This window comes from Natator depressus, chromosome 3 (assembly GCF_965152275.1).
Source record: "Natator depressus isolate rNatDep1 chromosome 3, rNatDep2.hap1, whole genome shotgun sequence".
NCBI classification, from domain to species: domain Eukaryota; kingdom Metazoa; phylum Chordata; order Testudines; family Cheloniidae; genus Natator; species Natator depressus.
The window spans coordinates 65,559,506-65,572,951 of NC_134236.1; the positions used below are offsets into that span (position 1 = coordinate 65,559,506).

A 13,446-nucleotide genomic window follows, 5' to 3' on the forward strand; every position below is an offset into this window, starting at 1 on the left:
AAATTGTACTACTATTTTTTATTTTCTTTTAGCAAATTGAGGGAAAATAAGAAAACTGCAGAGCTGATTAAAACTGCCAATCTTCTCTTTAATTCCTTTGAGCCTTATTATATGTGGGATTACATTGCTCGTTGGTTTGAAGAATGTTGTAGGTAAGTTGTATTTAATAGCTGTAAATGTAAAATTGGAATTGGCTTTACATTTTTTGATTTGTGTATTGACAGGGAGGTGGACAAGATGTACTAATAATTGTACTCCACCTGCAAAGGCTTGTCTATACTAGAAACTTGTATTGTTTTAACTATATCCGTATAATTAAAGGAATGCAATCCCCCTAGTATGGATGCAGTTATATCAGTATAAAGGTAGTTTGTTCTGGTATAGCTACTCCTGCATGGGGAGGGGAATAAGTATACCAATATAAGTCACTTTATACTGATATAACTGTGTCTACACTAGGACTTTCACTCGTATAGCTATTTCAGTAAAAAAAATTCCCACCCTGTAACCAAAGTAGATAAACCAGTAAAACTTCAAAGTATAGACCAGGCCTAATTTCTGAGATTCAGATTATTTTTAGTTCCCTTTCTTGATCTGGGAATAGTCAAGGTATTGATATCTTGATTTTAGTAAGAGAAATCTTTGCAGAGCTCTCTTGTCTTCCTGCCACTGCCTCTTCAGCATGGATAGGTAAATTCCTTTGGAAAAAGTGACAAGAAAAGGTTTTGGGTAGATTGTTTCACACTTACTGTCCATGTAATCAAGTTATCCTCCTATAAATTCATTATCTGTAGCATATGATATATTTGATTGGATTAGGTAGAAATGTTTGTTTTTTGTTGTTTTTGGTGTATGTTGTTGGGTCTCTTAGCCTGTGTCCCAAAAGGGTTTTGAAAATGTTTCCCTCTGATCAACAATCTGCATGGCGAGCAAAAGATGTGCATCGGTGCTTACAGTGCTTTGACTCTTTACCCTTCTATTAAATACTGTACAGATCTGGGCTTGAGAAAATACTGTCGTCATATCTGGAGAGATCGTTCCTCACAGGTGTTCCTCTTTTTAGGCTCTGAGTTGTGGTCCTTGTTCAAATTTAAAAAACATTTAGAAAATTAGAAGGTATTTTCACTGGTCCTTCATAGCCTTTCAAGGCAATGCTACCTCCTCAGAATTATGGCAAAAGGAGCCTTGAGAGACTCTCAAGGATAAATATATGAATGTAAGTTACTATTTATACGTGGGTATTAAATTTCATCTATATGATGATACTCTGCACGGAAAGCTATTTTTCCCACAGTGGGAATTTTAATTAGAAGAAATCTGTGGATTTCAGATGAGGACTTTGAGAGCGCTATAGATAAAGGTGTCAGTATGAGGCACAGAATAATAGCAACTTCCTCTAAAGTATGACTTTCCTCAAAACTGAGATGAAATTGGTTACTATTTGGTAATATTTACCTTTGGCAGGGAGGGGGATTTCTTCCATTTTGTTGTGTTTTAAGCAGATTCTGAATTTCTGAATGAAAGAAAACAGGCAACCACCAAGTGAGGGGAAAATGTATGGATTTACCAAAACAGTTTCCTGTAGCCCAGACTTGCTTATGTGTGTCACGGCGCACAATGGTGTGGCTGCCCTTTATAAAATATTGAACTTCCTTTGTATTTCAGATAGATAAGGATTGTATGGTCATCTATAAACCGATTCAACTGTTTGTTGAAGAAGGAACAACTGGGCTGCTAGTTTGTTCTTATGCAGCATCCTTGACGTACGCACCTGTGAATTAAGTTGTTACTTAATCATGTCATATGTAAACAAAAACAACAATAACATATTTTAATTTCATAGGAGGACATTGCATGCTAGACTTCAGACTGGGCCTGTAGGTGGTAATGAGTCAGCTGAGCTGCCCCTGACCAATTTCTGCCTACTAGTGGATTTTTTGTTGGATATAGTTTCTTTGGTAAGAATTCCTTTCTTCATTGGTTGTAGGTATATGAGGACACTACTTCTGTACTCTGATTTATAAAGCACTTTTGAAATTTGAATTTTGGATTTTGTCACATAAACAAATCAGCCTTTATGTTCTTCTGATGCATGAGCCTGCAAATTCTGTTAGCTTGTTTGTCATCTGATTCTATTTTGAATTTTATCCCATCTTTTCCTTCTCTAAAATTTACATTGTATTAGTTACAAATGTAACCTGTTGCTTTGGGGTTTTATGTGATAAATAGTTAGATGATGCAATTCATTGGGTGCTAATTGTTCTGAATGTCACAGTAAGATATTTATCTTCTTTTATCTATTGACATTGCTTTATTTGATGAAGATTGCTAGAACTGTTTTTCCTGTATCTGTCTTCCCTCCTCAATTCTTTTGCTTTCTCATTTCAAAGCCTACTAGAAGTATGAGAGTGCTGTGTCAGGTATGGCATTCAGCCTGTTTTTCCTTTAGTTATTAATGATTTGCTACTTTTCACTCTTAAATCTGTATTTTGAGAAAATTAAAATACAAAGGGGATTGGGGGTAATTTTTTAATCCCATCAGTGTTACAAAATTCTTTGTAATCTATTTGTAGTATAAATGAAGGAGATTTAAAATTCTGAAAACTCTGAGCATATCCAATGATTAAACATGTACTGAAAAACAATTCCCTTTTATCCCTCATAAAGTTAATGCATAGAATATCAGACTTGGAGGACTTCTAGATTTTATTTGCCACTTGCATTGTTAAGAAGCTTAGAATAAAATTAACTGTATGTGATAGTTGTACAGTAGAACCTCAGAGTTACGAACATCAGAATTACAAACTGACGGGTCAACTACATACCTCTTTTGGAACCAGAAGTATGCAATCAGGCAGCAGCAGCAGAGACAACAACAACAACAACAACAACAAAAAAGCAAATACAGTACAGTATTGTGTTAAATGTAAACTACTAAAAAATAAAGGGAAATTTAAAAAAAAAGATTTGATAAGGTAAGGAAACTTTCTGTGCTTGTTTCTTTTAAAGTAAGATGGTTAAAAGCAGCATTTTTCTTTTGCAGAGTAGAGTTTCAAACTTGTCTTAAGTCAATGATCAGTTGTAAACTTTTGAAAGAACCACGTTTTGTTCAGAGTTATGAACAGCCTCAATTCCCAAGGTGTTTGTAACTCTAAGGTTCTACTGTATAGCTATAGCAAATACATTTTAGGGTGGGGGTTATAAGACACTTTTTCAATTTTATCCTCTTTTTGTTAGGAGACCTACATTGAAATACAAACAGAACATCTGCCTCAGTTGTTGCTCAGAATGATTTCTGCATTGACAAGCCATCTTCACGCTTTGCACTTGTCTGAACTAACTGATTCCCTCAGGCTCTGCTCAAAGATCCTTAGTAAGGTTCAACCTCCGCTATTGTCTGCAGGTACAGATGGTACTCTGCAGCTTCCAAGTGGACACAGCAGCTCCATCAAAGAATGGGAAGATAAAAAGGTAATTTATTAATAGCCTTTGCATCCTTTTGTGTTAATTTTGTGTAAAATGTGGGTTTTTCAAAATACTCAGTGTTAGCCCAACTCTGCTAGTATTGAAGTCAGTGGGAAATTTCGCTAGTGATTTCAAGTTAGGTCAATGCTGAGTACTTTCAAAAACCTGACCCATCTTCTTCTGATGAATTTGTTAGTATAATATTGTATGTCTCCAAGTTCCTCACCATTTTTCTCAGTCCTGTTTCCACCTTTTTTTAAGTTCAACTTGTGCTATTTTTAGTTTTACAGTAATTTTTAAGTTTCTTAAAACATGCAAAAGCAGCAAACTATAGATGGGACAAATATAAACTGTCTTTTACAATGAAAATGTTTAACAATAAATGTAAACATAATTGAGCCTTGATTAATAAAAACATTGGAACTGCTCAATTAATTGCAGATGAAGGCCCCGATCATTCAAGGACTTATACATGCTTTTTAACGTTAAGTATATGCATAAGTCACTTCAAATTCAGGACCTAAGTAAGAATTAGAGACCTCTTGAGAAATATTTGGATAAATCTCTAAACCAATATATAAAAAACTCTAAAGGCTGGATCCAGTGTCCATTGAATTCACTGGCAAAACTTCCATTGATATCAATAGGCATTGGATCAGGCATCACAGTCATAATTTCCTTTTACCATTTGGAGATAGTTCTAAAGCTCTTAACCAATGCCTTTTTATAAATTTGCATAGATCAGATAAATTAGTTCTTTTGAATTAATTTAATGTTTTATCAAATATGTATATCTCAAAATCATTTAATAAACAAAGAGAAGGAACAAAAAAACCAGCAACTGTTTCTATTTCAAACAAATTTCAGTTGCTAACAGTCGCGGGTGAAAGTAACTGAAGGGACTTACCGGTATGCAGGGCCGGGGTCCTGAGAAAGGTATGTGTGTGGGGGGGGCCCTCAACTGGAAGGGGTGGGGAGGGGCGGAAGGGGCAGGGCCTTTAAATCCCTGGGCCCTTTAAATTGGCACTGGAGCCCTGGGGCTCCTGGCCGCCACCACTACCCTGGGGCTCTGGCTGCAGTAGCAGTGGCCGGGAGCCCGGTGGCCTTTAAATCACCATCAGAGCCCCATGGTAGCTGGAGCGGCAGTAGTGGCTGGGAGCCCTGGGGCTCTGGCGGCGATATAAAGGGCCAGGGCTCTGGCCGCTGCCGAGAGCCCCGGGCCCTTTTAAATTGCTGGCCTGGGGAAGCTGCCTCCTGCCAGTACGGCTGGCTGTGTACTGGCTCTTGCCGGTACGCCGTACTGGCTTACTTTCACCTGCTAACAGTTTACATTTCTAAAAAATCTTGTAAGTGATCAATTCTTTTGAACCAAAATATACTAAGTCTTACACAACTACAAACTTATATGAAGGAAATCCCACACTTTGATTTTATATATATTACATATTTTGGGTACAGGAGGGAAAGATGCTAGGTACCAAGTTTTATGCTGAGAATCTAAGAATTTATGCTCTGTGTTGAGAGACCATCCCAACTTTTTAACACATTAGATTTTGATTACTATTTATAATATTGGAATTAAAACTCTTAATTTCGTAGAGAACTTCGAACAACTCATTAATAATTAATGGTGTTTTTTAAAAGTATGCAGTTGGGAAAATTTCTGGTTTTTTTTAATAATTCTTTTAATTCCTCATTTTTGGCTCCAAAATTCAGCTGTTTTCTCTTTTTTGAAAGATGCCTTGACAATCTGTAGTATTTTATATTATGTGAAACAAGTTCATCCTGGTTAAATAGTACAAATTAACAACAACATTAATAATAATCATGAAGCTTTGTACCAACTATACACCTACACAATTGTAGGTCAAAATTCATTACTATCTTTAATGTAATTATTTGAGCATTGGCATCCTATAAAACTATCTCTTGATTGTAGAGAAATTTTACCTCTTCCCACTCTTTCAAGTCCTCTCAAGCCTCTCTCTTGACAACTCCCTTCATCTCCTTCACCCACTTTCATCATTCCACCACCCTTTCATAATGCTTCCTATGACTGGAACAGTTTTCCAGTTAACAGATGACAAGCTGCCAGCTCCTTTATGTAAGAAAATCCTAAAACCTAAACATTCCAGGAAGTCTGTCAGCTAAAATGACTATGCAGTGTTATTGTAGCCATGTCGGTCCCAGGATACTAGAGAGACAAATTGGGTGAGGGAATATCTTTCAACCCTTGAATGGTCCCTTACAATATGTGCTAACTACTTATGCTAAACTATCTGCTTGATTTTGTATTTAGTTGTGACGCTGCTAGTACCTTTCCCAGACCTGAAGGATAGCTGTGTGTAGCTCAAAAGCTTGTCTTTTTCACCAAAGTTGGTCCAATAAAAGATATGATCTCAACCATCTTGTCTAGCTAAAATGACTGTAAATTTTAGTGCCTTGTCTTCCACTCTCTTTAACATTTGAGGATTTTTTTCAAATGACTTATAATTTTACCATGTTGATCCCTTCTCCCTCAATCCATATTAAAATATAAATCGTTTGTTTAAAATCTTCTTAAAATGCATATATTTCAGTTGGTAGACAGTGATATCTCCTGTTATAGTTGACATGCCATGTAAATATACTTCTTTGGGAGTTTTAAAAACTTGATTTTGACAGGAAAATGTATGGAAGGGATCAACAATAAAAGTATATAACACATAATTTAAAACTTCGTAATAGAACAGAACTGGGGTTGCCAACCCTCCAGGATTGTCCTGGAGTTTCCAGGAATTAAAGATTAATCTTTAATTAAAGATTATGTCATGTGATGAAACCTCCGGGAATGTGTCCAGTGAAAATTGGCAACCCTGAGGAGAACTCAAAACTGCCATTCTTTTCAAACTAGGAAATTAGTTAATGATTTCTTATCACTAATTAGTGACATTCATTTTTACTGTTTAATCTATAGTTATCTATACTTTTATCTCAACTAGGTGCCATCAGTTTCACTTGAAAATCCTTATGATGTATTCGAAGATGGTGAAAATCCTCCAAGCAGTCGATCATCAGAAAGTGGATTTACTGAGTTTGTACAGTACCAGGCAGATACAGCTGATGACATTGACAGAGCATTGAGTGAAGGCCACGGAGCACCTGGTATCCCTATTATAGGTAGCACATCCTCAGAGACTGAGACAGCATCAACTGTGGGATCTGAGGAAACCATTGTACAGCCTCCTTCCATAATTGCACAGGGGTCAGCAACTCGAAGTGGGAAGATGATCCAAAAGACTGCAATGCAGTGCTGCTTGGAGTATGTCCAACAATTTTTAACTAGATTTATCAACCTGTATATAATTCAGAGTAATTCCTTGTCTCAGCCCTTGGCAACAGAGCTTCAAGTGGACCTCACTAGAGAGCAAGGACAATCTACAAAATGGGACAGAGAATCACAAGGAGATGCTAAGGGAAAAAAAAGAAATAAAATGCCAAAAGAATACCTTTCTGCCTTTATTGCTGCATGTCAGTTATATCTTGAATGTTCAAGTTTTCCGGTTTACATTGCAGAGGGGAACCACACATCAGAATTACATCCTGAGAAATCTGATTTTGGTAAGTAACATTTTCTTACTTTCTCCTTTTTTTCTCGTATATTCAGTTCTTAGTTTAAACTGTTCTTTAGAAAATCTGAAAAGTAGTTGGAGTCTTTCTATATTTACATTGTTGCTTGTTGTTCCTTGTAGGGACATAGATTTTTTTTTCTTTTATGACTTGGATTACGTTTTAGAAACTAAAATATTTTTTAATACAATTACAAGAAAATTGATGTTTTGATGTGATTTTTAATACATGTATGTTTTGAGTAATGAATATGTATTACATGGAAGAACCTTAGAGTGGAACCCAGTTTCTAGATTCTGCTGTCGACGTGTGAAATACATAATACATGGATCCATCAGGGTTCTTTGTTACTAGTGTTCTTCTTGTGCCTTGGAATGTATTTGCACATTGAATAGATATATGGAATAGTGACAAGATTACATCAAACATGCCTTTAACTCTATTTTAATAGTTTAGATTGTTATCCATATTTATGCCCTTTGAAACAAATGTATAACCGTAAGTTATAAATTTCAGTTCAGTAAAATTTGCGCTACCCAAGAGTTTATTTCTAAATTTATTTCTAAATTTATTTTGCTGTTGTAATGTAGTGTTTAACATTAAGGTTATAAGTGCCAGCTGACAACATTCACAAATTTCACAGGTAGAGTTACTGAACTGAAAAATTAGGAGTAAATTTGCATTATAATTAAATGCCCTCTCTCTGACATCTGGGATTTTGTTTATTCATCTTTGAAACTTAAGATTGTTTAAATGTAGCTTTTTGTTTTTGACTTGTGGTAGAGAGCATTGCATGGTGTTGAGAGGGCATTTTATGGGAAAGAAACAGTGCCCTGTAATTAGATATTAGGAAAAATTTTCTAAGGGTAGTTAAGCTCTAGAACAGGCTTCTAACGGAGGTTGTGGCATCCCCATCACTGGAGGTTTTTAAGAGCAGGTTATACAAACACCTGTCCGGGGTAGTCTAGGTTTACTGAGTCCTGCCTTATCACAGGGGGCTGGACTTGATGAGTTCTCGAGTTCTCTTCCAGCCCTACATTTCTGTGTTAGACTCATAGACTTTAAGGCCAGAAGGGACCATCGTCATCATCTAGTCTGAGCTCCTGCACATTGCAGGCCACAGAACCTCACCCACCCACTCCTGTAACATACTGAGTTACTGGCTGAGTTACAGAAATCCTCAAATCATACTTTAAAGACTTCAAGTTACAGAGAATCCACCATTTACTCTAGTTTAAACCTTCAAGTGACCCGGGACCCATGCTGTGGAGGAAGGCAAAAAACTCCAAGGGTCTCTGTCAATCTGACCTGGGGGAAAATTCCTTCCCGACACCAAATATAGCAATCAGTTGGACCCTGAGCATGCCGGCAAGACCCACCAGCCAGACACCTGTGAAAGAATTCATTGTAATAACTCAGAGCCCTCCTCATTAATGTTTTGTCTCTGGCCATTGGAGATACTTGCTACTAGCGGTAACAGATGGCCCATACGCCATTGTAGGCAATCTCATCATCCCATCCCCTCTATAAATTTATCAGGCTCAGCCTTGAAGCCAGTTAAGTGTTTTGCTCCCCATCACTCGCTTTTGAAGGCTGTTCCAGAACTTCACTCTGCCTAACCTTGTTGATAGCCAGCTTATATCCATTTGTTCTTGAGATGCTTGGTTTGGTCGCAATCCTTCCCAACAAATTTGTCTCCTTCCTTGGGATACAGGCTTCAAATAGCTTCTGCAACTTTAACTTAAAGTAGTTCCAATCCTTCTCCACATTCAGATTTTTGAGGTCTTCAGGTCAGTCCACTTCCCTAACTAATTCTCTTAATTTTTTAAAGTTTGCCCTTTTGAAATCAAGGATCCTAGTTACAAACTTATTTGCAGACCTATTTTTGTTTATCCTTCCTTTTAGCTTAAACTGAATTAGCTCATGATCACTTCATGATAATGAAGGAAGAATGTGAGTAGGTAAATATATATATTTGTGTAAAATCTGGCTTAATGCTCAGTTTCTGAAGAGGTTTTTACTTGAGTCCAATTCACATTATGAACTTTGCATTGAATTGTTTTTTGTGTAAATTTAGTGGAAATTGACAAAAGAAACCATGGAGTTATTTCTGGAACAAAATATTAGGTTGCAAGATTTTATATTTCATTATTTCTTTCATGATAATTTCCTGACGGTAGTAATTATGTCAGGAGAACAAATAAAAGCAATGTGCACTCTAGTATAGTATAGAAATATACTCTCTAAAAGGTGTGAAATACATTCAACCCAACTATTTTTGAGCTAAAATTGCAAAGAATATGTTTGCTCTTCTTCCCATCGTATTCAGTTTTTATGTCAAAGGTCAGAATACACTTTTCTCTTAAGAACAGAGATACTGAAACTGATTTAGTGGTGCTAGGATTGACTTGTGAACTTTTACACATTTGTAAAATATAGTGATCTAATGCAGTGTCATGTTGAAAGCAGGACAATTTGTGTTCACCTCACCTAGACTAGAGGAAAAAATATAGTACATAAGAGCTTATTGTGTTTCTTTATTCTTATCATAAGAAAATGACCTTGCTGTTCTGTGAGTTATATCTTCTGTTTGTTTTTGGGATTATGTTTGTTTGGCACATTGGCTAAATGTAAAATGCCATGTACATCTTCTGGTGCTATATAAATTAGTATAGTAATATCACATTTATAATTTGTTAGAATGCCTTTTCATTTGTTAAATTTTACATAATTTAAAAAGGAGGTATGACATTATGGTGCTTCAGTTCTTTTTAGCTACCAACTTTATTAAAAATAAAGAGAATTATTAACACTACAAATAATTTTCTCAGATAAGTATTACGAGAGAGGGTTACAAATATAGACGTTAAAAGAATACTGCAGAGTTGATTTACTATAGGTTGTGAGGCATAGTAGGTATGCAGAACGGAAGAAAAATTAATTGCAGTACAACAATTTCACTTGTAATGGAAAATATTTCCTTTTATTTTCATTTCAGACTGTGAACAAGTACAGCCTCCATTGTGGCTTCAGACTCTTATGAATGCCTGTAGACAAGCAAGTGATTTTAGCATTCAAGGTGTTGCTATTTCTCTGGTAATGGACTTGGTTGGATTGACTCAATCTGTTGCTGTTGTCACTGGAGAAAACCTAAACAGTGTGGAAACTGCACAGCCCCTTAGTCCAAACCAAGGAAGAGTTGCTGTAGTTATCAGGCCTCCTCTTACTCAAGGCAACCTGAGATATATGGTTGAAAAGACAGATTTTTTCAAGGTACAGTAATCATCTTACTGCCCATGCATTTATTTCTTGTGCGTTAGTTTCTTTAGATTGTATTTCCAGCAACAAGAAGACACACTTTCTTTCCAAGTCTGTATCAACAGCCTTGCCCTTCTTATACTTTCTTAGGTTATGGAATAAAACTTCCTTACTGGATTATATGACAATTGCTATTTTCTATTTTACCATTCAAATTAAAATATTTAGCTACTACTACTAAAGGTAGTTCCACACAGTGTAGGTATAAACAGCTGATTTGAATTGGTCTTTTGCAAATATAAATGAAAGAAGTGAGTTACTAGACGTGAGAAGATGTTGTGAGAGGTAGCCAAGACATGAAACTGAGAGAAAATGTTCTGGGTAGATAGGGGTTTAACAAAAACAAGAATACTAATGACTAGGGCTGTCACTTAACTGGTGTTAATGTGTCCGATTAAGGCACAGCACAATTAATGCGTTAATTTTTTTTAACTCGCTTTAATCTCAGATCCTCTGGGTGGAAGGGCAGCATGAACTGCTCTGGAGAACCTGTCTGGTCAGGTGCAGTAATGCAGGCCGCCAGCAGAGGGTGGGAAGAGAAGAGGCTAGAGAAAAGGCATGGTTCTCATCCTGGTTCCATGGAGGAGTAGAGATCTTGATACTCCCCACCCCCCTCGGGTTACCATATTTTTTTAAAGTAAAAACAGGACAGCCAGGGCCTCACTGGAGTTGCCCGCCCCTGCAGGGCTCGCCCAAGCCACCCTCCCCATGCCTCCCAGGGTTGGGGCTGGTGCTGACTCCCTCCCCACCCCCAACTCCGTGCTGCCTGCATCTGGGGCTGAGTCCCGTGCTGCTCACAGCTGGGGCTGGGCCCCCGAACTCTGCGCCTCCCCGAGCTGAGGCTGATCTTCCCCCCTACCCCCGCGCTCTGTGCCTCCCCTGGCTGAGGCTGATGCCCCTCCCCCCAGCTCTGTGCCACCCAGTGGTCAACTCTGAAGCCACACTGCCTATGAGCAGAAAATTTCTCCACTTTCCTGCTGGCGGGCAGTGCTGCCTTCAGCTGATCCCCAGGCAGCAGCTGCCATTGTCTGCTCTGCCTTGCAGCTGAGATAAGTACCCTATTTTGGTGAAAAAGTAGGGATGGGTGGGACAGAGCTGAAAAAGGGGACCGTTTTGGCCAAAATGGGATGTATCGTCACCCTAGCCAGCCCTGGCCCTATTGTTCACGGCCGACCCGTCCCTCCCAGGACCAGCTCCCCTGCGTTGTACCCTATTGCTGCTAGCTGGCTGCCCACTCTGGGGGTACCCCACAGAGAATTTGGGCCTGATGTGCTCAGCCTCCCTGCACCAGCCTCTCCTCCCCTGCAGTATGATGAGTCCCTGAGGTAAAATCCACCTTCCCTTGCAAACAAGGCCTCACTCAGCTGAAGGGAGCCCACCTAGCTCAGTAAAAGGAGGCGAGCCCAGTACCAGAAACCACTTTTCCAGATGCAGCAGCAAGACACCTTCCTCACCCTCCTACTGCACAAGTTATTGCTTGCTGCTCCCCATTGACACCCGCTGTCCTCTCAGGCCCTTGTCCTGCACAAGTCATTGCTTACTTCCCCTCTCCCGTGTCCTCCTGCAACACTGAATGCTTGTTTTTCTGAGTGTTTGGCTGAACAAGAAGTAGGACTGAGTGGACTTGTAGGCTGTAAAGTTTTACATTGTTTTATTGTTAAGTGTAGTTATTCTTTTTTACATAAATGTACATTTGTAAGTTCAACTTTCATGATAAAGAGATTGCACTACAGTACTTCAGTGAGGTGAATTGAAGTTTCTTTTTTACAGTGTAAATGTTTGTAATAAAAAATAAATATAAAGTGAGCACTGTACACTTTGTATTCTGTGCTGTATTTGACAATGTAGAAAACATCCAAAAATATTTAAAGAAATGGTATTCTATTATTGTTTAACAGTGCAATTAATCACGATTAATTTTTTAATTGCTTGACAGCCTTACTTATGACTTATGAAATGTGAACTGTTTTTAAAATTATTTACAAAAGAAACATTTTAATTTTACATTATAATTGCAATATTAGATATAGAATTCTGGAGACAAATTACACTAGCTCAACTCTTGTGATTTAGGAGGTCATCAGAAATCCTCAGCAGAAGAATATTCTGTAGTAGGTAGTTAATTATTATAGTATTGAAATATTTTACTTTTACAAATGTAAACTATCAAGTACTGCATCCTCAGAGTGAAATTTTATGGAACTTTATACAGTAGGGTATTGCAGTGTTTTTTGGCTTTTTTGTAGAGATATAAGCAATGCATAATCACATAATTTCCCCCAATTGTTCATATTTTTCACTGGTACTGCATATGTCCCTTTCATTGTGTAAAGCTAGTAATTTTTCAGAAAAATACAAGATATTCATTGACTTAAACTATATTTTCATTTACAAAGCATGTAGCTTTAACTCTGTGGGACCAGTTGGGTGATGGAACTCCTCAACATCATCAGAAGAGTGTGGAGCTCTTTTACCAGTTACATAACTTGGTTCCGTCTTCTAGCATTTGTGAGGATGTTATAAGTCAGCAGCTGACCCACAGAGACAAGGTAAATCTTCCCTCCTGTTTGTGTGATTATTAAAAGGTGAGTTAAAGGAACCATCAGGAAATGTAGTAATAGAGTGACATGTATGAGTAAGGGACTCGGTAGCTCATAAGACAGTTTGAGCTATTTCATGTATATGTGCATGTATATACACACTGATATGTAAAGAATTATAACATGTTTATAAAATTGTGAACTCTCACCAAATCTTCATCTCACCTTTCCTTTCTGTCCCTTCATCTAATTAATTTATGATCCCATCATGGATAGTGTCTGAGTGCTTTATAACCACTAATTCATTTATCCTCACAGTGCCTCTAAGGCAGAGGAAGTGTTATTGTCCCATTTTTCAGATGGAGAGCTAAGGCGCAGAGAGTTTTAATGACTTAACCAAAGTCATACAGAAGGCTTGGTAAAGCTTGGAATTGAACTGAGATCCGAGTGCCTGAGTCCTAGGCATAAATCCTCCTCCTTCCCACCTCAGTCTCTGCCCCCTCCTCCTTCCCTT

At 37.8% G+C, this 13,446-nt stretch overlaps 1 protein-coding gene across 1 annotated transcript in view; it reads left to right on the plus strand.

Moving 5' to 3' along the window:
* Window positions 1-13,446, plus strand: part of DOP1A (DOP1 leucine zipper like protein A) — a 98,578-nt gene that overhangs the window by 43,318 nt on the left and 41,814 nt on the right. Inside the window, exons 11-17 of the mRNA XM_074948038.1 lie at window positions 33-152; window positions 1,844-1,958; window positions 2,391-2,420; window positions 3,238-3,471; window positions 6,447-7,065; window positions 10,073-10,347; window positions 12,789-12,941. Coding sequence (XP_074804139.1) covers window positions 33-152; window positions 1,844-1,958; window positions 2,391-2,420; window positions 3,238-3,471; window positions 6,447-7,065; window positions 10,073-10,347; window positions 12,789-12,941 — 1,546 coding nt within the window. The remainder of the gene's footprint in view (window positions 1-32; window positions 153-1,843; window positions 1,959-2,390; window positions 2,421-3,237; window positions 3,472-6,446; window positions 7,066-10,072; window positions 10,348-12,788; window positions 12,942-13,446) is intronic.